This window comes from Anomaloglossus baeobatrachus, chromosome 12 (genome assembly GCF_048569485.1).
Source record: "Anomaloglossus baeobatrachus isolate aAnoBae1 chromosome 12, aAnoBae1.hap1, whole genome shotgun sequence".
Taxonomy (NCBI): Eukaryota; Metazoa; Chordata; class Amphibia; order Anura; family Aromobatidae; genus Anomaloglossus; species Anomaloglossus baeobatrachus.
In genome coordinates, this window is record NC_134364.1 from 25,468,054 (window position 1) to 25,493,477 (window position 25,424).

Sequence of the window (25,424 nt, forward strand, 5' to 3'; positions counted from 1 at the left end):
GTACTGAGCACCCGAGCATGGTAGTGCCCACTCATCACTAGTTACCAGTACTGAGCACCCGAGCATGGTAGTGCCCGCTCATTACTAGTTACCAGTACTGAGCACCCGAGCATGGTAGTGCCCACTCATCACTAGTTACCAGTACTGAGCACCCGAGCATGGTAGTGCCCACTCATCACTAGTTACCAGTACTGAGCACCCGAGCATGGTAGTGCCCGCTCATCACTAGTTACCAGTACTGAGCCCCCGAGCATGGTAGTGCTCACTCATCACTAGTTACGAGTACTGAGCACCCGAGCATGGTAGTGCCCACTCATCACTAGTTACCAGTACTGAGCACCCGAGCATGGTAGTGCCCACTCATCACTAGTTACCAGTACTGAGCACCCGAGCATGGTAGTGCCCACTCATCACTAGTTACCAGTACTGAGCACCCGAGCATGGTAGTGCCCGCTCATCACTAGTTACCAGTACCGAGCACCCGAGCATGGTAGTGCCCGCTCATCACTAGTTACCAGTACCGAGCACCCGAGCATGGTAGTGCCCGCTCATCACTAGTTACCAGTACCGAGCACCCGAGCATGGTAGTGCCCGCTCATCACTAGTTACCAGTACAGAGCACCAGAGCATGGTAGTGCTCGCTCATCACTAGTTACCAGTACCGAGCACCCGAGCATGGTAGTGCCCGCTCATCCTTACTACTCACTCTACCGAGAACATCAGCTGTAACGACGCCCCGGCACTGTGCTTTTGGGGTCTGCAGTGATGCACCACTGAGTTGCCAATCAGTCACTATATTTTTTTCCTAAACATTCCCTACTTTTCTCCAATCCCAGGTAACCCCTTTGAGGCCGCCTATTGCCTGACGCCGGTGTAAGCCGTGTGTAATTCTGGGCCGCCTGTATCTTCTTGCTCGGTATGTGGCGGAGAAGCTGCAGGTTGTCACTAAGGATTTTTCCTGTCATGTAGAATGTGAAAATTATGAAGCCCCACAGGGAGGTCTGCTGTGGCGTTTACAATGGCTTCCTCACACAGGACTGCTGCTCACACGTGGACTTTTGCTAATTGTTATCTTCTTTGATCTGAACAAATCTTTCACAACTTTTTTTATAATAATAATAATAAAAAAAATATATAGATGTGTTGTGATCACGGTCACCCTGGGGCAGTGGCCGGAGTCACCAGTGGGCGCCCGGAGTCTCCAGTGGGCGCAGGTCACGTGTCCGCCCCGCAGCCGTTGGAGCTGAGGTAATATTTTTTAGCTCTCCGTTATGGCTGCGGTGTGGGTGAGAGCAGTGACTCCTGTGCATTACGAGAAGTGTATAGACGCTGCGAACAAGAGCGGCTTTATGTTCACCCCTGAGGTAAACCCGCCTGCTGCTCACACCACACGCCACACGTCACATAACCCGCCCGCCAACAGCGACTGAGTGACTGGAAACCGGAACACCGCTTTTATGGCGCGACACTGCGTCACGTGACCTAACGAGGCCAATCACCTTCTTTAAGGTTTCTGGTTTTTTTTTTCTTTTTTCTATCAGGCACTGACTAGGGCAGCCCTGTTACTATGGAAATCTGTAGGGGGCTTGATGTTTGAACTAGCGCTGACCAATCAAAACCAAGTATCCGAGAGCGCGTAGAGAGGAAACAGAGCAGAGTCAGCGGGGACAAGAAGACGGAGAGAAGCGTAACTGAGGGCAAAGCAAGTGAGATGGCTGCGGGAAGTGAAGGCGCGGAGAGGAGGAGACACGCGGGAGACGTGCTGTGAGGAGGAGTGGGCGCTGCGCAGAGTGTGAGCACAGAGTGTGACTGGGCTGGAATCGGGGTACAGTACGTGCAGGCTGAAAATAGTGGGCGAAGGCCAAGTATAGTGGGCACAGCCCTTGTATAAGGGGTGCAGGCTCGGTAGAGTGGGCACAGACCTTGTATAAGGGGTGCAGTGTGTCATTAGGCTGTATTCTGGGCACAGAAGGCGCATATTGGGTATAGTGCAAGCTGGGCATAGTGGGCACAGGTTGAGTATAGTACAGGCTGAAAATAGGGGTCACAAGCTGGGTATATAAGGGGTGCAGACTGGGTATAGCACATGCTGGGCATAGTGGTTGCAGGTTGAGTATAGTACAGGCTGAAAATAGGGGGCACAGGCTGGGTATATAAGGGGTGCAGACTGGGTATAGCACATGCTGGGCATAGTGGGTGCAGGCTGAGTATAGGGCTGTAATCAGGGCACAGAAAGCGCAGACTGAGTATAGAGGACACAGGCCTGGTATAGCGGGTACAGGCTGGTTATAACTGGGGAAGGCTGGCACAGCAGTGATAATGAAGCCGAGCCCGGATTACCACAACCTGGCACGACTAACCGCTATCCAGCAACTGCGCTCGTATGGCATCAAGATGAAGCACTGGAACAAGGCAGCACGGGGCGACCCTGGCAGAGGAACAGCACCCACTGTAAGTATGAACAGCAGTGCAGGGGAACCTGAATGGCATCACCGGTGTGTGCCCACAGTAATGGGGGTGACTGCAGGTACAGAGCACATCGGTACCTTGTGCTGGGACAGCAGCTCCTGTAGGTCGGTGCACATACACTTGCATTCACTGCTCATGGAGGGGTTTTCTCTCTGTGAGTGCAGGTTTACGGTTATTTTTGTAAAAAAAAAAAATGACAGCCGTGTCCCCGGGCGCCCCCTGGAATGTGGAGCATGTGGTGCGGCACTGTCTGCATGTCAGGTCCGGACCTGCTGATCTGTCAGTGATTACAGTCACCTATCCCTTGTCTTATAGGATCCTCCTCAGGGACTGTCACATGCACTTGTAAATTTGGAATAAAGGAGTTTTTGAGAATGTTCAAGTAGCTGTCATCTGTTTTAACCCCTTATATGCTGCAGAGTGTACAGCTCCCGACTGCAGAGCTGTGGTTACCCTGTGTCCCTTCTTACACCGTATATCTACCACCTCCCTAAGGTATATTAGCACAGCTCTGTGACGTCAATTGTTTTACTCTTGAGTTGAATGGATCTATACACACATGAAAACACAGATGCGTGTGTGATACGTGAGGCTCAGCAGATTATATATTTACCTCTATTTGAAATACCACTCCAGTGTTTTTATGTGGTGTTTTTTTTTTTTTTTATATTGCACTGCTAGACTGGTGCTTTAAATGTAAATGACACCCTCTGGTGTCTTCTATTTCCAGCGTCGCTCTGGTCAGTCTCCAATGATTTGACAACTCCAGTGTTTCTTGGTGCTGGTGCTCACAACTCAAAACAAGTCTATGATTGCCTTGTTCTGTCCTCATAGAGCTGCATTGAGCACTTGTGATGTGACGTCTGATTTCCAGCCAGTCAGAAGTTACAGGCACAAGATGGTGCTGTGGGACCGTAGCAATGCCGAAAAAAAAGTAAATACACCGGAGAGGAAGAATGAGACAGGGGACTTAAAGTTAAAGCACAACTCCAGCGCTGAAAAAAAACAAACACTAGGATGGTCTTTCAAGGGATTCCCCAAGAATATAATAAAATGGCCCCCGTCTCCGAATTCAAACTGCAGCTTGTATTAGGCCAGGTTCACATTTCCGTTGTTTTGCATCAGTCACATGCGTTGCTTGACGCTTGTGACTGATGCATTGTACAACGGATGACAAGAATAAGGAATTAGAAACTGGATTCCGTTGTAAAACGAGTGATCGTTCACAATAGCCGGCCGCCGGGTGATCAGCTGATCGCTCACAGAAGCCGGCCGCAGGGTGATCAGCTGATCGTTCGGCCGCTGAGAGAGAGCATGCGTAGTGAAATCAAAAGGATTCCGCTGCTCAAAAAACCTTACATGCTGCGTTCCTGCCGCCCGACGCCCAGTCGTTGTGGGCGGCGAACATCCACTTCCTGGAGTGGGAGGGACGGTCTGCGTCACATCGACGTCACGCGGCAGCTGGCCAATAGAAGCGGAGGGGCGGAGACGAGCGGGACGTAAACATCCCGCCCACCTCCTTCCTTCCGCATTGCCAGCGGGAGCCACGGGACGCAGGTAAGATCTGTTCATCGTTCCCGGGGTGTCACACACTGCGATGTGTGCTGCCTCGGGAACATTGAACAACCCGACGTGCAATTTTATGGAAATGAACGATGTGCGTGCGATGAACGGTTTTACGTTCAATCGCACGTAGCTGTCACACGCTCCAACATCACTAACGATGCCGGATGTGTGTCACTTACAACGTGACCCCGACGACACATCGTTAGATTTGTTGGAGCGTGTAAAGCCCGCTTAAGGTTGGAAGTGTTTGAATTATGTAACGGGGCCCTTTTAATACATTCTTGGAAGGGGTTCCCTTTTATGTGGGGGGGAACGACCAGATGACAAAGAAGACTATCACCTGGAGGCAATACAGATGATGCATGAGAGAAAAAAATGTAGAGCCTATGTAGCTAGGTTACAATGGAGCCATGCAGTTTCATATTGGGTGATTGATTACCCGAGATAGTCTCTCCTAACTACATACGTAGTTGATGGACAGATTTGCATAAAATCCAACAGAGGAAAAGGGAAAACATGCCGTCAATATAATCCTTGGAGACCATAAATCCTATTAAGGGGTGGAACCACGATGGGTTCTGGGTGCAGGTTGCTAATCCCTGTCTAGCTTTACCAGCCTATAGTAGCATAAAGGGATCTTTAGAAAAAGTATTTCTAAAGATCCTTTTATGATATGCTAATGAGGCCAGGGACTAGTCTTGAGCGTTTTTTCCCTTGGCTAGTCGCGCCCGACTCCTGGCTTTCGGCTTAGTGAGCATGATCCCAGACTTTCGATCATGCGTCCTGGCTTCAAACTTGTGTAGTGCGCATGACCGAAAGTCCGGGATCGTGCATATTGAGCGAAAGTCCAGCATCAGATGTGAAGGCAGCAGAGAGGTAAGCGTGACCATCCTCTGATGCTGCGCATTCATTGGCATGTTGGTACGCCCACAGGGGTGACTAACATGTTAAGGAGCCAACTAATCAAGGGAACTCATGCCCTTGCAACTAGTCAATGGCCTCCATTAGCATATCATATGGGATCTTTGGAAATACTCTTTCTAAAGATCCCTTTATCTATGCTACTAGATACAGGGACGGTTAGGCAGGGATTAGCAATATGTAGCCAGAACTGCTTGTGGTTCCAGGGTGCAAATTGCACCTGACAGGTTCCTTTTAAAGGGAAACTGTCACCAGGTTTTCTTTGTCGCTCCTAATTGGGAGACCCAGACAATTGGGTGTATAGCTACTGCCTCCGGAGGCCACACAAAGTATTACACTTAAAAGTGTAAGGCCCCTCCCCTTCTGGCTATACACCCTCCCGTGGGATCACGGGCTCCTCAGTTTTCATGCTTTGTGTGAAGGAGGCACACATACACGCATAGCTCCACTGTTTAGTCAGCAGCAGCTGCTGACTATGTCGGATGGAAGAAAAGAGGGCCCATACTAGGGCCCCCAGCATGCTCCCTTCTCACCCCACTTTTGTCGGCGGTGTTTGTTAAGGTTGAGGTACCCATTGCGGGTACAGAGGCTGGAGCCCACATGCTGCATCCTTCCCCATCCCCCTTAGGGCTCTGGGTGAAGTGGGATTTACCGGTCTCCAGGCACAGAGACCGTGCTCCGTCCACAGCCCCTGGGGAATCTGCTGGATATGGAGCGGAGTATCGTCAGGGACAGGGCCCTGCTACGCCAAGGTACTCTGTGTCCCCGTACAGTCCGCGCGCACACTGCAGCATTGCTGGGTGTGTTAGTGCGCCGGGGATAACAGCGCTGCGCGCTGGTGCCATTCCTATCTACAGCTTTGCTGAGAGGGGACATGTATTTGAAACTGCCGCGCGGCCGCTGTTGTCAGTTTTTTCGCTGCGGCGCGGCTGGGACTTGTGGTGCGCCGGGGACTTCCGCGCTGGCCGTGCATATATCACGGCCGCGCTTATTACTCGAGTCCCCGGCTTCTGCGGCCTAGTTTCGTTTCGTTCCCGCCCCCAGGCCTGCCAGTCAGGGGAAGGGCGGGACGCTCAGAACGTCAGCGCAGAGGGCTGGAGTCTGCTTTGCATACTCCAGCCCTCACACTGGGCACAGTGGGACGCCAGTTTCCCGCACTTTGTTTGAGGCACGCCCACGATCCCTCTCTTCACAGGACGCCGGCAGCCATTCCTGTGTGCAGTCTGAGCTGGAGAGAGGAGACTGGGAGACCCAGACACGGGACTCTGGTGCCCACACACCCGCTTTTCAGCGGGCGGTAAGCTGCCCTCAAGGGCTGACCCCCACTGGTGCCGAAGTGTATATTGTATTTTATGCTTGCAGCTTTACATTGCACTGTATGGTCGCTGGAGATTCTCTGCTATATACCCTCCTAGATTTCTCAGAGGACACAACAGCATGTCGACCGCAAAAAGCAAAGGTGCCAAGGCACAGGCTTTCTATGCTGCTTGTACCGCTTGTGGGACTGTTCTACCGGCAGGTTCCACTGACCCCCACTGTGTGCAGTGCTCGGCCCCTGTGGCACTTGCTCGGCCGGGGCCTCTGCTGGAGGTGACCCAGGCAGAACCTCCTGTAAATACTGTCCAGGTGACAGGGACGGAGTTTGCAGTCTTTGCTGACAGATTGTCTGTGACTATGACTAAAATTCTTGAAACATTGCAGTCTAGACCAGTACCTCAGGCCATGGACACTGTTAACTCATTGCTCCCTGGTCCCCCTCAGTCGGAACAGCTCCGGGATCCGGGGGTGTCTCTTGCATCCCAGGGTGATGGCTCTGACACGGACGACAGTCCCAGACAGCCTAAGCGAGCTCGCTATGAGCGGCCCTCGACTTCATCACACTGGTCAGGGTCCCAGCAGGACTCTCTGTATGATGAGGCGGAGATAGCTGATCAGGATTCTGATCCTGAGACCGCTCTCAATCTGGATACACCAGATGGTGACGCCATAGTGAACGATCTTATAGCGTCCATCAATAAAATGCTGGACATTTCTCCCCCTGCTCCTCCTGTGGAGGAGACAGCTTCACAGCAGGAGAAATTCCATTTCAGGTATCCCAAGCGTAAATTAAGTGTTTTTCTGGACCACTCTGACTTTAGAGATGCAATCCAGAAACACCACGCTTATCCGGATAAGCGTTTTTCCAAGCGGCTTAAGGATACACGTTATCCTTTTTCCCCAGACGTGGTCAAGGGCTGGACCCAGTGTCCCAAGATGGATCCCCCTATCTCCAGGCTTGCGGCTAGATCCATAGTTGCAATGGAGGATGGGGCTGCACTAAAAGATGCCACTGACAGACAGATGGAGCTCTGGTTGAAATCCATCTATGAAGCTATCGGCGCGTCGTTTGCTCCAGCATTCGCAGCCGTATGGGCACTCCAAGCTATTTCAGCTGGTCTTACACAGATTGACACGGTCACACGTACATCTGCTCCGCAGGTGGCACCATTGACCTCTCAGATGTCTGCATTCGCGTCTTACGCGATTAATGCTGTCCTAGACTCTACGAGCCGTACGGCAGTGGCGTCCGCCAACTCCGTAGTTTTACGCAGAGCCTTGTGGTTAAGAGAATGGAAGGCAGATTCTGCTTCCAAAAAGTGTTTAACCAGTTTGCCATTTTCTCGTGACCGACTGTTTGGGGAGCGCTTAGATGAAATCATTAAACACTCCAAGGGTAAAGATTCATCTTTACCTCAGCCCAGACAAAATAAACCCCAACAGAGGAGAGGACAGTCGGGGTTTCGGTCCTTTCGAGGCTCAGGCAGGTCCCAATTCTCCTCGTCCAAAAGGACTCAAAAGGATCAGAGGAGCTCAGATTCTTGGCGAACTCAGTCACGCCCAAAAAAGACAGCCGGAAGACCCGCTACCAAGGCGGCTTCCTCATGACTTTCGGCCTCCTCTCTCCGCATCCTCGGTCGGTGGCAGGCTCTCCCGCTTTGGCGACATTTGGCTGCCACAGGTCACAGACCGTTGGGTGAGAGACATTCTGTCTCACGGGTACAGGATAGAGTTCAGCTCTCGTCCTCCAACTCGCTTCTTCAGAACTTCTCCACCTCCCGACCGAGCCGATGCTCTGCGGCTAGCGGTGTCCACTCTAAAAGCGGAAGGAGTGGTGACCCCCGTTCCTCTTCTGGAACAAGGTCACGGTTTTTACTCCAATTTGTTTGTGGTGCCAAAAAGGACGGGTCTTTCCGTCCTGTTCTGGACCTAAAACTGCTCAACAAGCAGGTGAAAACCAGGCGGTTCCGGATGGAATCCCTCCGTTCCGTCATCGCCTCAATGTCTCAAGGAGATTTCCTAGCATCAATAGACATCAAGGATGCTTATCTCCACGTGCCGATTGCTCCAGAGCACCAGCGTTTTCTACGCTTCGTTATAGGAGACGAACACCTTCAGTTCGTAGCCCTGCCTTTCGGTTTGGCGACAGCTCCAAGGGTCTTCACCAAGGTCATGGCAGCAGTAGTAGCAGTCCTGCACTCTCAGGGTCACTCTGTGATCCCTTACTTGGACGATCTACTTGTCAAGGCACCCTCTCAAGAGGCATGCCAAAACAGCCTGAACGTTGCACTGGAGACTCTCCAGAGTTTCGGGTGGATCATCAACTTTTCAAAGTCAAATCTCACCCCGACCCAATCGATAACATACCTTGGCATGGAGTTTCATACTCTCTCAGCGATAGTGATGCTTCCGCTGGACAAACAACGTTCACTACAGACAGGGGTGCAATCTCTCCTTCAAGGCCAGTCACACCCCTTGAGACGCCTCATGCACTTCCTAGGGAAGATGGTAGCAGCAATGGAGGCAGTCCCTTTCGCGCAGTTTCATCTGCGTCCACTACAATGGGACATTCTCCGTCAATGGGACGGGAAGTCGACGTCCCTCGACAGGAACGTCTCCCTTTCTCAGGCGGCCAAGGAATCTCTTCAGTGGTGGCTTCTTCCCACCTCATTGTCAAAGGGAAAGTCCTTCCTACCCCCATCCTGGGCGTTGGTCACGACGGACGCGAGCCTGTCAGGGTGGGGAGCGGTTTTTCTCCACCACAGGGCTCAGGGTACGTGGACTCAGCAAGAGTCCACCCTTCAGATCAATGTTCTAGAAATCAGAGCAGTGTATCTTGCCCTCCAAGCCTTCCAGCAGTGGCTGGAAGGCAAGCAGATCCGAATTCAGTCGGACAACTCCACAGCGGTAGCATACATCAACCACCAAGGTGGCACACGCAGTCGGCAAGCCTTCCAGGAAGTCCGACGGATTCTAACGTGGGTGGAAGACACGGCTTCCACCATTTCCGCAGTTCACATCCCAGGCGTGGAAAACTGGGAAGCAGACTTCCTCAGTCGCCAGGGTATGGACGCAGGGGAATGGTCCCTTCACCCGGACGTGTTTCAGGAGATCTGTCGCCGCTGGGGGATGCCGGACGTCGACCTGATGGCGTCACGGTACAACAACAAGGTCCCGGCTTTCATGGCACGGTCTCACGATCACCGAGCTCTGGCGGCAGACGCCTTAGTTCAAGATTGGTCGCAATTCCGGCTACCTTATGTGTTCCCACCTCTGGCATTGTTACCCAGAGTGCTGCGCAAGATCAGGGCCGACTGCCGTCGCGCCATCCTCGTCGCTCCAGACTGGCCGAGGAGATCGTGGTACCCAGATCTGTGGCACCTCACGGTAGGCCAACCATGGGCACTACCAGAACGACCAGACTTGCTATCTCAAGGGCCGTTTTTCCACCTGAATTCTGCGGCCCTGAACCTGACTGTGTGGCCATTGAGTCCTGGATCCTATCGTCTTCAGGATTATCTCGAAATGTTATTACCACCATGAGACAGGCTAGAAAACCATCCTCCGCCAAGATCTACCACAGGACGTGGAAGATATTCTTATCTTGGTGCGCTGCTCAGGGAGTTCCTCCCTGGCCTTTTGCATTGCCTACTTTTCTTTCCTTCCTGCAATCCGGGTTGGAAAAAGGTTTGTCGCTCGGCTCCCTTAAAGGACAAGTCTCAGCGCTATCTGTATTTTTTCAGAAACGCCTAGCACGACTTACTCAGGTGCGCACGTTCCTGCAAGGAGTTGGTCATATCGTCCCTCCTTACAAGCGGCCGTTAGAGCCCTGGGATCTGAACAGGGTTCTAATTGCTCTCCAGAAGCCGCCTTTCGAGCCTATGAAGGATGTTTCCCTTTCTCGTCTTTCACAGAAAGTGGCTTTTCTTGTAGCGGTCACGTCTCTTCGGAGAGTGTCCGAGCTAGCGGCGCTCTCATGCAAATCTCCCTTCCTGGTGTTTCACCAGGACAAGGTGGTTCTGCGCCCGATTCCGGAGTTTCTCCCTAAGGTGGTATCCCCCTTTCATCTCAATCAGGATGTCACATTACCTTCCTTGTGTCCTCATCCAGTTCATCAATTTGAGAAAGGTTTGCATTTGTTGGATCTGGTCAGAGCACTCAGGATCTACATTTCCCGCACGGCGCCCTTACGCCGCTCGGATGCACTCTTTGTCCTTGTCGCTGGTCAGCGTAAAGGGTCGCAAGCTTCCAAATCCACCCTGGCTCGGTGGATCAAGGAACCAATTCTTGAAACCTACCGTTCTGCGGGGCTTCCGGTTCCTTCAGGGCTGAAGGCCCATTCTACCAGAGCCGTGGGTGCGTCCTGGGCATTACGGCACCAGGCTACGGCTCAGCAGGTGTGCCAGGCGGCTACCTGGTCGAGTCTGCACACCTTTACCAAGCATTATCAGGTGCATACCTACGCTTCGGCGGACGCCAGCCTAGGTAGACAAGTCCTTCAGGCGGCGGTTGCCCACCTGTAGGACAGGGCTGTTTGACGGCCCTATCACGAGGTATTCTTTTACCCACCCAGGGACTGCTTTTGGACGTCCCAATTGTCTGGGTCTCCCAATTAGGAGCGACAAAGAAGAAGGGAATTTTGTTTACTTACCGTAAATTCCTTTTCTTCTAGCTCCAATTGGGAGACCCAGCACCCGCCCTGTTTTCTTAGGGATTTTTGTTTTTTTCGAGTACACATGTTGTTCATGTTGATTGGTTTCAGTTCTCCGAGGCTGTTTCTTCGGATTGAATTTGTCTTTAAACCTGTTATTGGCTTTCCTCCTTCTTGCTTTTGCACTAAAACTGAGGAGCCTGTGATCCCACGGGAGGGTGTATAGCCAGAAGGGGAGGGGCCTTACACTTTTAAGTGTAATACTTTGTGTGGCCTCCGGAGGCAGTAGCTATACACCCAATTGTCTGGGTCTCCCAATTGGAGCTAGAAGAAAAGGAATTTACGGTAAGTAAACAAAATTCCCTTCTTTGTCCCCCCCACCCCCCACCCCACCCGTCTGAGCAGCATAATGTAAAGTCAGAGACCCTGATTCCAGTGATGTCACTTACTGAGCTGTTTGATGTAATTTTGATAAAATCAATGTTGTCTAGCAGTTATACATAGTTCATGAATTTGCTGGACTACCTGCAGCACGCCAAGTAGTCCTGTAATGATAATGTACTGCTGGTTAATCAGTGATTTTATTAAAACTACACTACGGCTGCTTTCACACATCCGGTTTTTGCTGTGCGGCGCTTTGTAGAAAAATCGCAACCGTTTTTTTTTGCCGCCGGTTGCGTTTTTTTGCATAGACTTACATTAGTGCCGTATTGTGCCGCATGGGCTTGCGTTCCGTCCGGCTTTTGCCGCATGCGGCAGATTTAGCCCATGCGGCGGCCGGATGGAACGTTGCCTGGCAAGTTTTTTTGTCCGGCAAAAAAAAACGCATCGCGCCGCATCCGGCCGATACGGCGCGATTTGCAATGCATGCCTATGGATGCCGCATGCGGCGTCCTGCGGCAAACACCGCATCTGGCCGCCGCATGTGTTTTTTTTTTTTTTTTCCACTGCGCATGCTCAGTAGCCTGCCGCAAGTGGCAAAAACCGGACAGGCCGCATGTAAAAAAAGTATGCAAAGGATGCGGTTTTGTCGCTGCATCCGTTGCATAGGTTTTAGAGCTGCATTGACCGGCTTTGCTAAAACCGGAGGTGTGAAAGCAGCCCAATAAGTGACACATTGCTGGCATCGGGTCTCTGCCCCTACGTTATACTGCTCTCAGACGCTCATGCAAATAGTGGCTAAATGACTGTCATCCGCTCGCGGTGCTGCTGTATCTCCTGGGGGAGGTCTGCTGGTGGATCAGCACGAGAAGGTTAGAAGGAAAGATGCAGATCTAAGAAGCTCCAGCCACAGACGGCCACATGTGCACACCTGCTAGCATAAAATGCCTGATCCAGCACTGGTGAAGGGGCCGCGTCCTCCGGGATGTCTGCATGCTTCCTGTGATAGGACGTTTCTGTGGAAAGATCTGTGTTTGAATAGACAAAGGGGAGAAGAATAGGTCCCTCTATTTTTGTAACATTTCAATGGTGTGGAGAATTTTAGCATCGCTGGCATCCTCAAGCTCTCCTTATTTCAGGAGAAGGGTTTGCCATATAATACTACAATTTCCCAGCTGCCGATAATATAAGGAGAATGGCGGCTTCCTTGGAACTGTTCCAGCAAAGTCTGTTCTTTCTACAGAACCCTGGACAATCTGCTGATCACTTGGCAGCACCATATATATGACAAAAGTTTGAAGTCTGGTTAGTACCAGCGTGGGAAACCAGCAAGGGAACCTCCGTTTCATTCTGTATTTTTTTTCTATTGTATAATAATATAAATATATACAATAGAAAAAAACAGAGGTTCCCTTGCTATATAATATATATATATATATTACTTATATTTATCTCTCACTGGAGGGCTGTATGGCTATTTCCGTTCCTTTCAGCTGCAGATATCACCAGGGAGTTTCTGTCTTTGAATGAACTTTGTGAAAGCCAATACAATCGGATGAATGGAGGAGGTTTTCCTTTCTGTGCTTATTGGACATAATGTGAATAATATAGGTGTAACGCTCCTGTGCTTTTGTCTGCAGAGGAGTAGAGGATTGTGTATTGGGTAGTTTCCAGGGCTGTGGAGTCCGAGTCGGAGTCTGAGCTCATTTTGGTGGAGTCGGAGTCGGTATAAAATGCACCGACTCCGACTCCTAAAATATATAATAAATTGGGGACAGTAGTACAATGCAGAATGTGCTGAATATTTTACTAAATAATATTTAGTATAATGCCTATATTTAAGTGAAAAATGTATTGTAGTACAATGTGAACATCAGATATTTAATTATTATTATGATACAATAATCAAGATATTTGGATAGAACATAAAATATATTTATTGGATACAACTTTAGAACACAAAAAACATAAATTGTAAATATGTAATACAATATGTTATATATATATATATATATATCACACACACACACACACACGATATATATGTAATCTACTGTATATTACATAGTGTATTACATATTTACAATTTATTAGTTTTTTGTGTTCTAAAGTTGTATCCAATAAATATATTTTATGTTCTATCCAAATATCTTTATTATTGTATCATAAAAATGATTAAATGTCTGATGTTCACATACACATGTTCATGTATTACAATACATTTTTCACCTAACTATAAGCAATATATGTAGGAGTCGGAGTCTGAGTCGAAGGTTTGGCTTACCGACTCTACAGCCCTGGTAGTTTCCCCTTCATTTTTGCATACATGGAAATAGGTCAGATATTTCCAGTTCATGGAGCTAAAGTAGTTGATGATGAAATTGGCAAACCTTTGAAGCGTGATCAATCAAGCGTTTCATGGAAAATAGCCAACAGGGTCGCAAGAAGCGTGTTGGTCAAAAAAGGCGCAAAATAACTGCCCATGAATTGAGGAAAATCAAGCGTGAAGCTGCCAAGATGCCATTTGCCACCAGTTTGGCCATATTTCAGAGCTGCAACGTTACTGGAGTATGAAAAAGCACAAGGTGTGCCATACTCAGGGACATGGCCAAGGTATGGAAGGCTGAAAACCACCACCTCTGACCAAGAAACATAAGAGAAAACGTCAAGACTGGGCCAAGAAATATCTAAAGACTGATTTTTCAAAGGTTTTATGGACTGATGAAATGAGAGTGACTCTTGATGGGCAGATGGATGGGCCAGAGGCTGGATCAGTAAAGGGCAGAGAGCTCCACTCCGACTCAGACGCCAGCAAGGTGGAGGTGGGGACTGGTATTGGCTGGTATCATCAAAGATGAACTTGTGGGACCTTTTCGGGTTGAGGGTGGTGTGAAGCTCAACTCCCAGACCTACTGCCAGTTTCTGGAAGACAACTTCTTCAAGCAGTGGTACAGGAAGAAGTCGGTATCGTTCAAGAAAAACATGATTTTCATGCAGGACAATGCTCCATCACATGCATCCAACTGCTCCACAGCGTGGCTGGCCAGCAAAGGTCTAAAAGTTGAAAAAATAATGACATGGGCCCCCTTGTTCACCTGATCTGAACCCCATAGAGAACCTGTGGTCCCTCATAAAATGTGAGCTCTACAGGGAAGGAAAACTGTTCCGAGAGGTGGACTATGTCTGGAGGCTGTGGTGGCTGCTGCACCCAATGTTGAGCGTAAACAGATCAAGCAATGACAGAATCTATGGATGGTCGGCTGCTGAGTGTCACCATAAAGAAAGGGGGCTATATTGGTCACTACTTTTTTTTGGGGTTTTGTTTTTCCATGTCAGAAATGTTTATTTCTAAATTATGTGCAGTTATATTGGTTTACCTGGTGAAAATAAACAAGTGAGATGGGAATATATTTGGTTTTTTTAAGTTGCCTAATAATTCTGCACAGTAATAGTTACCTGCACAGATATCCTCCTAAGATAGCCAAATCTAAAAACCCCACTCCAACTTCCAAAAATATTAAGCTTTGCTATTTGAGTCTTTTGGGTTGATTGAGAACATAGTTGTTGATCAATAATAAAAAAAAAAAAATCCTCTAAAATACAACTTGCCCAATAATTCTGCACACAGTGTATGGGTAATAATTGGTTATTCATTGGATTCACTTTTCTATTTGCAAAATGACTTGTGGTAATGATGTTATGGGGATTCATCCACTGCAATAGGCCATTTTACCCTGAGATCCAGTGACCTTCCTTTCTTGGGATCTATTACACTGTATTGTTCCGTGTGTGTGTTTTTTTTTTTTGTTTGTTTTTTTTTCCTATCTCTCGCTTTGACTTCTCATAACCTCCTGTATTCCCTATGTGTGTCTATTGAAAATATGTCTTGTTTTGTTTTAGGGTAAGGTGTTTGGAGCGCCTCTTTACACCCTGCCACATCTGAATATTCCAGTGTATGGGAATATACCATCGTAAGTTATTTACCGATCTATGGAAATGGTCAATTCTTTATTTTTTTCTTTTTTTTTTTTTGGTATATTGCAACGCTTAACCCCTTATCAACCAGGTGACGTACATTTTCTAATTGGGTCATTAACCTTTTCCTATCCAATACAATGTCATTTTTCACCCATTAAAAACCTATTATAGGTCGTTATCAATTTATTCCAGCGTTCGGTAGTGAAAACGAAATCTGCTCAAACCCATTGGCAGAAGACGACAGTTAAATGCGTATGAAATATTGATGTCCCCTTCCAGCGTACAAAGGAGCTTAGAGGGAACCTCTCGCCAGTTTTTTTCCCTATTAAACCAAAAATATCCCCTTCTGCAGCTCCTGGGCTGCATTCTAGGAAGGTGCACCTTGTTGCTGGCTCCCCTTTCAGACCCCTAAAAGAACTTTATAAAATCTTACCGTTTCCTATGCAAATGAGTTTGGTTGGTCAGATGGGTGGGCTCTAATTCGGCTCCTGCCCCCCCCTCCTGCCACTGTTCGCCGTCCCCCAGTTATGATTTACATGGATGATGCCGCCCCACGCTGCTGGAGTCTCGCGCAGGCATATTTTGCTGTGGCCCTATCACGAAGCTGAGCAAAATGTTTCCCTTGCGCGAGCGCCGGTGATGTAGTTGCGCAGGCGCGAGATTATGGGCAGGTACGAGGATTACACTAGTGAGGTCATACACAGCGCCACCCATAATCTTGCTCCTGCGCAACTACATCATTGGCGTGAGCGCGCGGGAAACTTCATGCTCAGCCCCGTGATAGGGGCACAGCAAAATGCGCCTGCGCGAGACTCCAGGAGCGTGGACGGGGACGGCGTCATCCATGTAAATCATGACTGGGGGATGGCGAACAGCGGCAGGAGGGGGGACAGGAGCCGAATTAGAGCCCGCCCATGAATGCAGCCCTTCCTAGAATGCAGCCCAGGAGCTGCAGAAGGGGATATTTTTGGTTTAACAGGGAAAAAACTGGTGACAGGTTCCCTTTAATAGATTATGTTGAATGTCTGCTCCCCCCCCCCTCAGGATAGGAAAAGGTTAAGGGCAGTAAAATTTTGGCTAAAGAGCTCCTGCATCATAGATGGTAGATGCTGTGTTACATAGATGACATATGCAGGCAACTGCAGCGACCAGAACTAGCTCTGATTGCTGCAGTTTAGCCATTTGAATGTTGGCACTGATGCATGCGCGCACTGGCTCCAACTAGTCCCATGACACAATCATTAGGAGCCGATAGGGTTCCATCACAGCCAGGGGCTTGCTCAAGGCCTGCTATCAGGCTGTGCTCCAGAGAAGGATTTGCCACTTCATAGCATACTGCAATACTGTGGTTTTAGAGTTGTTAGTATAAAGCGATCAAACAATTGCAGATTCTAGTCCCCTAAGGAAAAAAAAAAAATGTTTTTTAATTTATGTAATCTGCATCTCATCAGTGAATGGACACTGATCTGTTCAGCAGAAATCCTCATCTCCTATGAATCCAAGCTCCCAGCCGGCGTTCACAGGATCATGATGATGGACACAGGGGTCAACAGCTGCCGATCATGACTACCCATTGACGTCCCACGATTATAATAATAATTTTATTCATTTATATAGCGCTATTAATTCCACAGCGCTTTACATACATGGGCTCACAATCTAGGTTCCCTATGAGTATGTGTTTGGAGTGTGGGAGGAAACCGGAGAACCCGGAGGAAACCAACGAAAACACAGGGAGAACATACAAACTCCTTGCAGTTGTTGTCCTTGGTGGGATTTGAACCCAGGACCCCAGCGCTGCAAGGCTGCAGTGCTAACCACTGAGCCATTACACAGTGCTAACCACTGAGCCATCGTGCCTTCCTGTCAGTCCACGTTAAATGCCACTATCAGAGATTGACAGCAGAATTTTGAACATAACATAACATCTGCGCCCCAAAGTACTCAAAAAGCATTGGATTTATGCATCAGATTTATCACATAAGAAAAACGACAAGCGGGATTTAACGGGTTAACAGCTGCAGGCGGATCACCAATGCACCCTCGACTGTTAGAGGCACGGTGGCTGATTAAATCAGCTGTCATGTGCCGAAAAGATACGGGCTTAGCGTGTGAACCCACATCAAAGGCAGGGACGTGGCCGATGATGATGATGCATGGGCCTGATCACTTCTCTGCAGCGGTGGCAATGTTGTCCTTATCGGCCATTCATTTAACATTTATATACCCTGATTCTGATATAGTTAGAGATGCTGCTGTTTAGTTGGGATCATGGAGGGATCCAGTGTTTCTCCTGCCATAGATGGGTTTTATTACTGTCAAATAATAAAAAATAATACAATACAGTGTCTTGTGAAAGTATTCAGCCCCTTGAATTTTTCAATTTTTTTCCCACATTTCAGGCTTCAAACATAAAGATAAAAATTTGAATATTCTGGTGACGAATCAACAACAAGTGGACACAATTGTGAAGATGAATGAAATTTATTGCTTATTTTAAACTTGTATAAAAAGTAAATAACTGAAAATTGGGGCGTGCAATATTATTCATCCCCTGTAAGTTAATACTTTGTAGCGCCACCTTTTGCTGTGATTACAGCTGCAGTCGCTTGGGGTATGTGTCTATCGGTTTTGCACATGGAGAGACTGAAGTTCTTGCCCATTCTTTGTAAACAGCTGGAGCTGAGTGAGGTTGGATGGAGAACGTTTGTGAACAGCAGTTTCTTTGCCGCTCCATTGGGAGACCCAGACAATTGGGTGTATAGCTTCTGCCTCCGGAGGCCACACAAAGTATTACACTTAAAAGTGTAAACCCCTCCCCTCTGCCTATACACCCCCCCGTGCATCACGGGCTCCTCAGTTTTTATGCTTTGTGCGAAGGAGGCACACATGCACGCAAGCTCCACAATTTAGTCAGCAGCAGCTGCTGACTATATCGGATGGAAGAAAAGAGGGCCCATAACAGGGCCCCCGGCATGCTCCCTTCTCACCCCACTCTGGTCGGAGGTGCTGTTAAGGTTGAGGTACCCATTGCGGGTACATAGGCAGGAGCCACATGCTGTTTTCCTTCCCCATCCCTTAGGGGCTCTGGGTGAAGTGGGATCCTAACGGTCACCAGGCACTGGGACCGGGCTCCCTCCACAGCCCCTGGGGGAATCTGCTGGACAGGAGCCGGGTATCATCAGGGACAGGGCCCTGCTACTCTGAGGTACTCTGTGTCCCCTTGGGGACGGCGCATAGAGCGCCTGTGTTATGGACGCTGCAGCAGCTGCTGGGTGTGTTGGTGCGCCGGGACTACCGCGCTGACCGCGCTTGTTTGCCGGCCGCGCTTATAACTTTACTCCCCGGCTTTTGCGGCCTAGTACCGCATACTCCCGCCCCCAGGCCTGCCAGTCAGGGGTAAGGGCGGGACGCTGCACTGGACGTAAGGGCTGGAGCATACTTCGTATCCTCCTCCCCCCTCACTGAGCACCGTGGGGCACCAGATTCCCGCACTTTCTGAGGCACGCCCACGGCCCCCTCCTCCTCTCAGAACGCTGGCAGCCATTGCTATCAGCACTTCAGACGCTGGAGAATTTCAGAGGGGAGACAACACCGAGCTCCACAGCTCTGGGAGGCCCGGGCAGGGAATCTGGTGGTCACACAACCGCTGCGGGCGGTCGGTAAGCCGCACCTGTTACTAGGTGCTGGCCCCCCTGGGTGCCGAAGTGTATACTTATATGCTTATATTGTATACATTTACTCTGTACGGCCGCACTATTGCTTTGGCTATATACCCTCACTGATTGCTCTAAGAGGAGACAACAGCATGTCGTCCGCAAAAAGCAAGGGTGCCAAGGCACAGGCTTACTTTGCAACCTGTACCTCATGTGCGGCAATGCTACCTGCAGGTTCCACCTACCCTCATTGTGTGCAATGCTCGGCCCCTGTGACACTCACTCAGCCGGAGCCTCAGCCACTGGTGGGACCCCCGGCCCAGGTGGAACCACCGGCCCCCACTGTCCAGGTGACAGGGACAGAGTTTGCAGTATTCGCTGACAAACTGTCTGAGTCTATGGATAAATGGTCTGCTAAGATACTGGAAGCTTTGCAGTCCAGACCGGTAACACAGGCCCCGGGCACAGTTGAATCATTGACCCCAGGCCCCCCTCGGTTGGAGCAGCAAAGTGCTCCTGGGGCGGCTCATAGGTCCCACGGTGAGGACTCCGACACGGACCGCAGTCCCAGACCGGCTAAGCGGGCTCGCTGGGAGCTTCCCTCGACTTCATCACACTGTTCAGGGTCTCAGCATGAGGACTCTCTGGAGGACGAAGCGGAGGTGGCAGATCAGGGCTCTGATCCTGACACCGCTCTTAACCTTGATACACCTGAAGGGGACGCCATAGTAAACGACCTTATAGCGTCCATCAATCAGGTGTTGGATCTTTCTCCTCCAGCTCCTCCGATTGAGGAGTCAGCTTCTCAGCAGGAGAAATTCCATTTTAGGTTTCCCAAGCGTACACGGAGTGGTTTTCTTCGGCGCTCTATTGGGAGACCCAGACGATTGGGTGTATAGCTACTGCCTCCGGAGGCCACACAAAGCATTACACTAAAAAGTGTAAGGCCCCTCCCCTTCTGGCTATACACCCCCAGTGGGATCACTGGCTCACCAGTTTTCTGCTTTGTGCGAAGGAGGTCAGACATCCACGCATAGCTCCACTGTTTAGTCAGCAGTAGCTGCTGACTATATCGGATGGAAGAAAAGAGGGCCCATATAGGGCCCCCAGCATGCTCCCTTCTCACCCCGCTTGTGGTTTGTAAGGTTGAGGTACCTATTGCTGGTACGGCGGCTGGAGCCCACATGCTGTTTTCCTTCCCCATCCCCCTGAGGGGCTCTGAGGAAGTGGGATCTTACCGGCCCCAAAGCCCTGAGGCCGGGCTCCATCCACAGACCCATTGAACCTGCTGGATACGGAGCTGGGTACCGTTCAGGGACATGGCCCTGCACCATTCAGGTACTCTGTGTCCCCGTACACACAGGCACAGCACACTCCAGACTTGCTGGGTGTGCTAGTGCGCCGGGGACAGTAAAGGGTTACAGTCACTGCAGCCTAGCTGAGTGACTTTATGTATGGGGAACTACCGCGCCGGACGCTCCGGGAGCGGCGGCGCGGCTGGGACTTGTAGTGCGCCGGGGACTTAGCGCCGACCGCGCTTTTACGGCGGCGGCGCTTATAAATCCAGTCCCCGGCTTTTGCGGCCTAGCTCCGCTTCGTTCCCGCCCCCACCCTGTCAATCAGGGTAGGGGAGAGACGCTGTACAATCAGCAGCGCCGAGGGCTGGAGCCTTATTTACATGCTCCAGCCCTCTCACTGGACACTGTGGGACGCCGGTTTCCCGCTCTGACTTGGGGGCACGCCCACGGCCCGCCCCCTACTCACACGAGCTGGAGAAGGACGCCGGCAGCCATTCCTGCAGTCCGAGCTGAGAGATCGGACTCTGGACAACCAGGCACAGGACTAGGGCGACCACACACCCGCTTATAGGCGGGCGGTAAGCGGCACCTGAAGTGCTGACCCCACTAAATACCGCAGTTGTCCATTTGTATTTTTATGCTTACACTGCATAGGTCGCTATTTTTGGCTATATGCCCTCTTAGATGGCGACACATCAGCAGCAGGAAAGCAGGGGTGCTAAGGCACAGGCTTTCTATGCTGCTTGTATTGCATGTACTGAAGTGTTCATGTGTATTTATGCTTGTATGCTATACACTGCACTGTACGGTCGCTAGTCTGGGCTATTTTCGCCTAGAATGACTAGACTACAGCAGCAGAAAAGCAAGGGTGCTGAGGCACAGGTTTTTTCTATGCTGCTTGTATTGCAGGGGTTGCAGTGTTCATTTGTACTTATGCTTGTATGCTATACATTGCACTGTATGGTCGATATTCTGGGCTATATTCCCCTAGATGGCTAGTCTACAGCAGCAGAAAAGCAGGGGTGCCAAGGCACAGGCTTTCTATGCTGCTTGTATTGCATGTGCTGCAGTGTTCATTTGTACTTTATGCTTGTATGCTATACATTGCACTGTACGGTCGCCATTCTTGGCTCTATATCCTAGATGGCTAGTCGGCAGCAGCATATAAGCAACACAGGCTTTCGATGCTGTTTTTACTGCATGTGATACTGTTCCACGGCACTGAACCCCATTGTGTGCAATGCTCCCCTGGAGCACTTGGTCAGCCGGGGTCTCTACTAGACGTGGCCAAAGGAACCACCTGTCAACCCTGTCCAAGGACAGGGATGGAGTTGCAATGGGATAGAGACTTGCAGTCCGGACAGGCCATGGGCAATCTGGATCATTGCTCCCTGGCCACCCTCATTGGGAATAAAATCGGTGCTCCGGGGGGGTCCCAGGAGGCTCTCTGTATGATGAGGCAGACGTAGCTCATCAGGACTTTGATCCTGACACCGCTCTCAATCCGGAGACTCCGGATGGTGACGCCATAAGGAATGATCCTATAGCGTCCATCAATGGAATGTTGGATCTTTCTCCCTCAGCTCCCCCAGCGGAGGAGTCAGCTTCACAGCAGGAGAAGTCCCATTTCAGTAGCTCAAACGTATATTGAGTATTTTTCTGGCCACGCTGACTTCAGAGAAGCAGTCCAGGAACACCACGCTTACCAGATAAGCGTTTTCTCCAAACGTATTAAGGATACACGTTATCCTTTTCCCCCTGACGTGGTCAAGCGCGGGACCCAGGGTCCAAAGGTGGATTCTCCAATCTCCAGGCTTGCGGCTAGAGCCATAGTTGCAGTGGAGATGGGACTTCACTTAAAGATGCCAGACAGATGGACTCTGGTTGAAATCTGTCTATGAGGCTATCGGCGTGTCGGTTGCTCCGGCATTTACAGCCGTATGGGCACCCTAAGCTTTTCAGCTGTTCTTGCACAGCTGGTCTTGAGCATATGTACATTTGTGCCGCAGGGGCGTCCGTAACCTCGCAATGTCTGCATTGCGACTTACCCTATTAATGCTGTCCTGGAAGGACAGTCGAGGTTTCGGTCCTTCCCAAGCTCGGGCAGGTCCCAATTGTCCTCGTCCAAAAGAGCTGAAAAGCCTCAGAGGGGCTCAGCTTCCGGGGGCTCAATCACGCCCAAGGAAGGCAGCCGGAGGAACCGCTACCAAGGCGGTCTCCTCATGACTCTCAGCTCTCTCATCTCTCCGCATCCGCGGTTGATGGCAGACTCGCTCGCCTTTGGCGACATTTAGCTGCCACAGGTCACAGACCGGTGGGTGAGGGACATTGTGCCCACGTGCACAGGACAGAGTTCTGTTCTCGTCCTCCGACTCGATTCTTCAGAACGTCCCCACCTCCCCACCGAGCCGATGCTCTTCTGCAGGCAGAAGGAGTGGTAATCCCTGTTCCTCTTCAGGAACAAGACACGGTTTTCCTCCAATCTGGTTGTGGTGCCAAAAAAGGATGGCTCTTTCCGTTCCGTTCTGGACCTAAAACTGCTCAACAAGCACGTGGAGGCCAGGCGGTTCCGGATGAAACCCTCCGCTCCGTCATTGCCTCAATGTCTCAAGGATATTTCCTAGCATCAATAGACATCAAAGATGCTTATCTCCACGTGCCGATTGCTACAGAGCACCAATGTTTTCTACGTTTCGTGATGGGAGACGACCATCTTCAGTTCGTAGCTCTGCCATTCGGTCTGGCGACAGCCCCACGGGTGTTCACCAAGGTCATGGCGGCAGTGGTAGCAGTCTTGCACTCACAGGGACACTCTGTGATCCCTTACTTGGACGATCTACTTGTCAAGGCACCCTCTCAAGAGGCATGCCAACTCAGCCTGAATGTTGCGCTGGAGACTCTCCAGACGTTCGGGTGGATCACCAACTTCTCAAAGTCAAACCTGTCACCGACCCAATCACTAACGTATCTTGGCATGGAGTTTCATACCCTCTCAGCGCTAGTGAAGCTTCCGCTGGACAAGCAGCGGTCACTACAGACTGGGGTGCAGACTCTCCGTCAAGGTCAGTCGCACTCCTTAAGACGCCTCATGCACTTCCTCGGGAAGATGGTGGCGGCAATGGAGGCGGTTCCGTTTGCGCAGTTTCATCTGCGTCCTCTTTATTGGGACATTCTCCGCCAATGGGACGGGAAGTCAACATCCCTGAACAGGAAAGTATCCCTTTCACAGACGGCCAAGGACTCTCTGCAATGGTGGCTTCTTCCCACCTCATTATCACAGGGAAGATCCTTCCTACCACCGTCTTGGGCGGTAGTCACGACAGACGCGAGTCTGTCAGGGTGGGGAGCAGTTTTTCTCCACCACAGGGCTCAGGGTACGTGGACTCAGCAGGAGTCCACCCTTCAGATCCATGTTCTGGAAATCAGAGCAGTGTATCTTGCCCTACTAGCCTTCCAGCAGTGGCTGGAAGGAAAGCAGATCCGAATTCAGTCGGACAACTCCACAGCGGTGGCATACATCAATCACCAAGGAGGCACACGCAGTCGGCAAGCCTTCCAGGAAGTCCGGCGGATTCTGATGTGGGTGGAAGCCACAGCCTCCACCGTATCCGCAGTTCACATCCCCGGCGTAGAAAACTGGGAAGCAGACTTCCTCAGCCGCCAGGGCATGGACGCAGGGGAATGGTCCCTTCACCCGGACGTGTTTCAGGAAATCTGTCGCCGATGGGGAAGGCCGGACGTCGACCTCATGGCGTCCCGGCACAACAACAAGGTCCCAACCTTCATGGCACGGTCTCGCGATCAAAGAGCGCTGGCGGCAGACGCCCTAGTGCAAGATTGGTCGCAGTTCCGGCTCCCTTATGTGTTTCCGCCTCTGGCACTCTTGCCCAGAGTGCTACGCAAGATCAGATCCGATTGCAGCCGCGTCATACTCGTCGCCCCAGACTGGCCGAGGAGGGCGTGGTATCCGGATCTGTGGCAGCTCACGGTCGGCCAACCGTGGGCACTACCAGACCGACCAGACTTACTGTCCCAAGGGCCGTTTTTCCATCGGAATTCTGCGGCCCTGAACCTGACTGTGTGGCCATTGAGTCCTGGATCCTAGCGTCTTCAGGATTGTCCCAAGGGGTCGTTGCCACCATGAGACAGGCTAGGAAGCCCACGTCCGCTAAGATCTACCATAGAACGTGGAGGATATTCTTATCCTGGTGCTCTGCTCAGGGAGTGTCTCCCTGGCCATTTGCATTGCCTACCTTTCTTTCTTTCCTGCAATCTGGGTTAGAAAAAGGTTTGTCGCTCGGCTCCCTTAAAGGTCAGGTCTCGGCGCTATCCGTCTTTTTTCAGAGGCGTTTGGCACGCCTTCCTAAGGTGCGCACGTTCCTACAGGGGGTTTGCCATATCGTACCCCCGTACAAGCGGCCGTTAGATCCATGGGATCTGAACAGGGTACTAGTTGCCCTCCAGAAGCCGCCCTTCGAGCCTCTGAGGGAGATTTCACTTTCTAGACCAGGGGTGGGGAACCTTTTTAATGCCGAGGGCCATTTGGAATTTTCTACCAACCTTCGGGGGCCGCACAAAACTATCAACTTAAAATTACCCTGCTATACTTAGTCAAACAATTAACTCATCATGGCGGCTGAAGCTTCTTGTTTTTGGTGCGGCTATATTACTCAATATTGATCTTATTGCTTCTCACAACTGTTTTTCCATGTTTGTGTCAGCTGGGACTGCTGTAAATACATCACAGGAGATGCTGAGGGCATATACATCACAGGAGATGCTGAGGGCATATACATCACAGGAGATGCTGAGGGCATATACATCACAGGAGATGCTGAGGGCATATACATCACAGGAGATGCTGAGGGCATATACATCACTGGGGAGGGCTGGAAGGAATATACATTGCTGGGAGGACTAGACATCACTGGGGAGGGCTGGGAGGACTAGACATCACTGGGGAGGGCTAGGAGGACTAGACATCACTGGGGAGGGCTGGGAGGACTAGACATCACTGTGGAGGGCTGGGAGGACTAGACATCACTGGGGAGGGCTGGGAGGACTAGACATCACTGGGGAGGGCTAGGAGGACTAGACATCACTGGGGAGGGCTGGGAGGACTAGACATCACTGTGGAGGGCTGGGAGGACTAGACATCACTGTGGAGGACTGGGAGGACTAGACATC

The 25,424-nt window shown here is 50.6% G+C and overlaps 1 protein-coding gene across 3 annotated transcripts in view; it reads left to right on the top strand.

Annotated features, from left to right (window-relative positions):
* The first annotated feature begins 1,585 nt into the window (after positions 1-1,585).
* LOC142257967 (neuroendocrine protein 7B2-like) overlaps positions 1,586-25,424 on the top strand; it is a 229,620-nt gene continuing 205,781 nt past the window's right edge. For 2 of the 3 annotated variants that reach the window (XM_075330305.1, XM_075330306.1), the window contains exons 1-2: positions 1,591-2,451; positions 15,206-15,276. In XM_075330305.1, coding sequence (XP_075186420.1) covers positions 2,320-2,451; positions 15,206-15,276 — 203 coding nt within the window. In that variant the 5' untranslated portion in view covers positions 1,591-2,319. Of the gene's footprint in view, positions 2,452-15,205; positions 15,277-25,424 lie in introns of all 3 variants that reach the window. The other variant, XM_075330307.1, reaches the window with a different exon arrangement.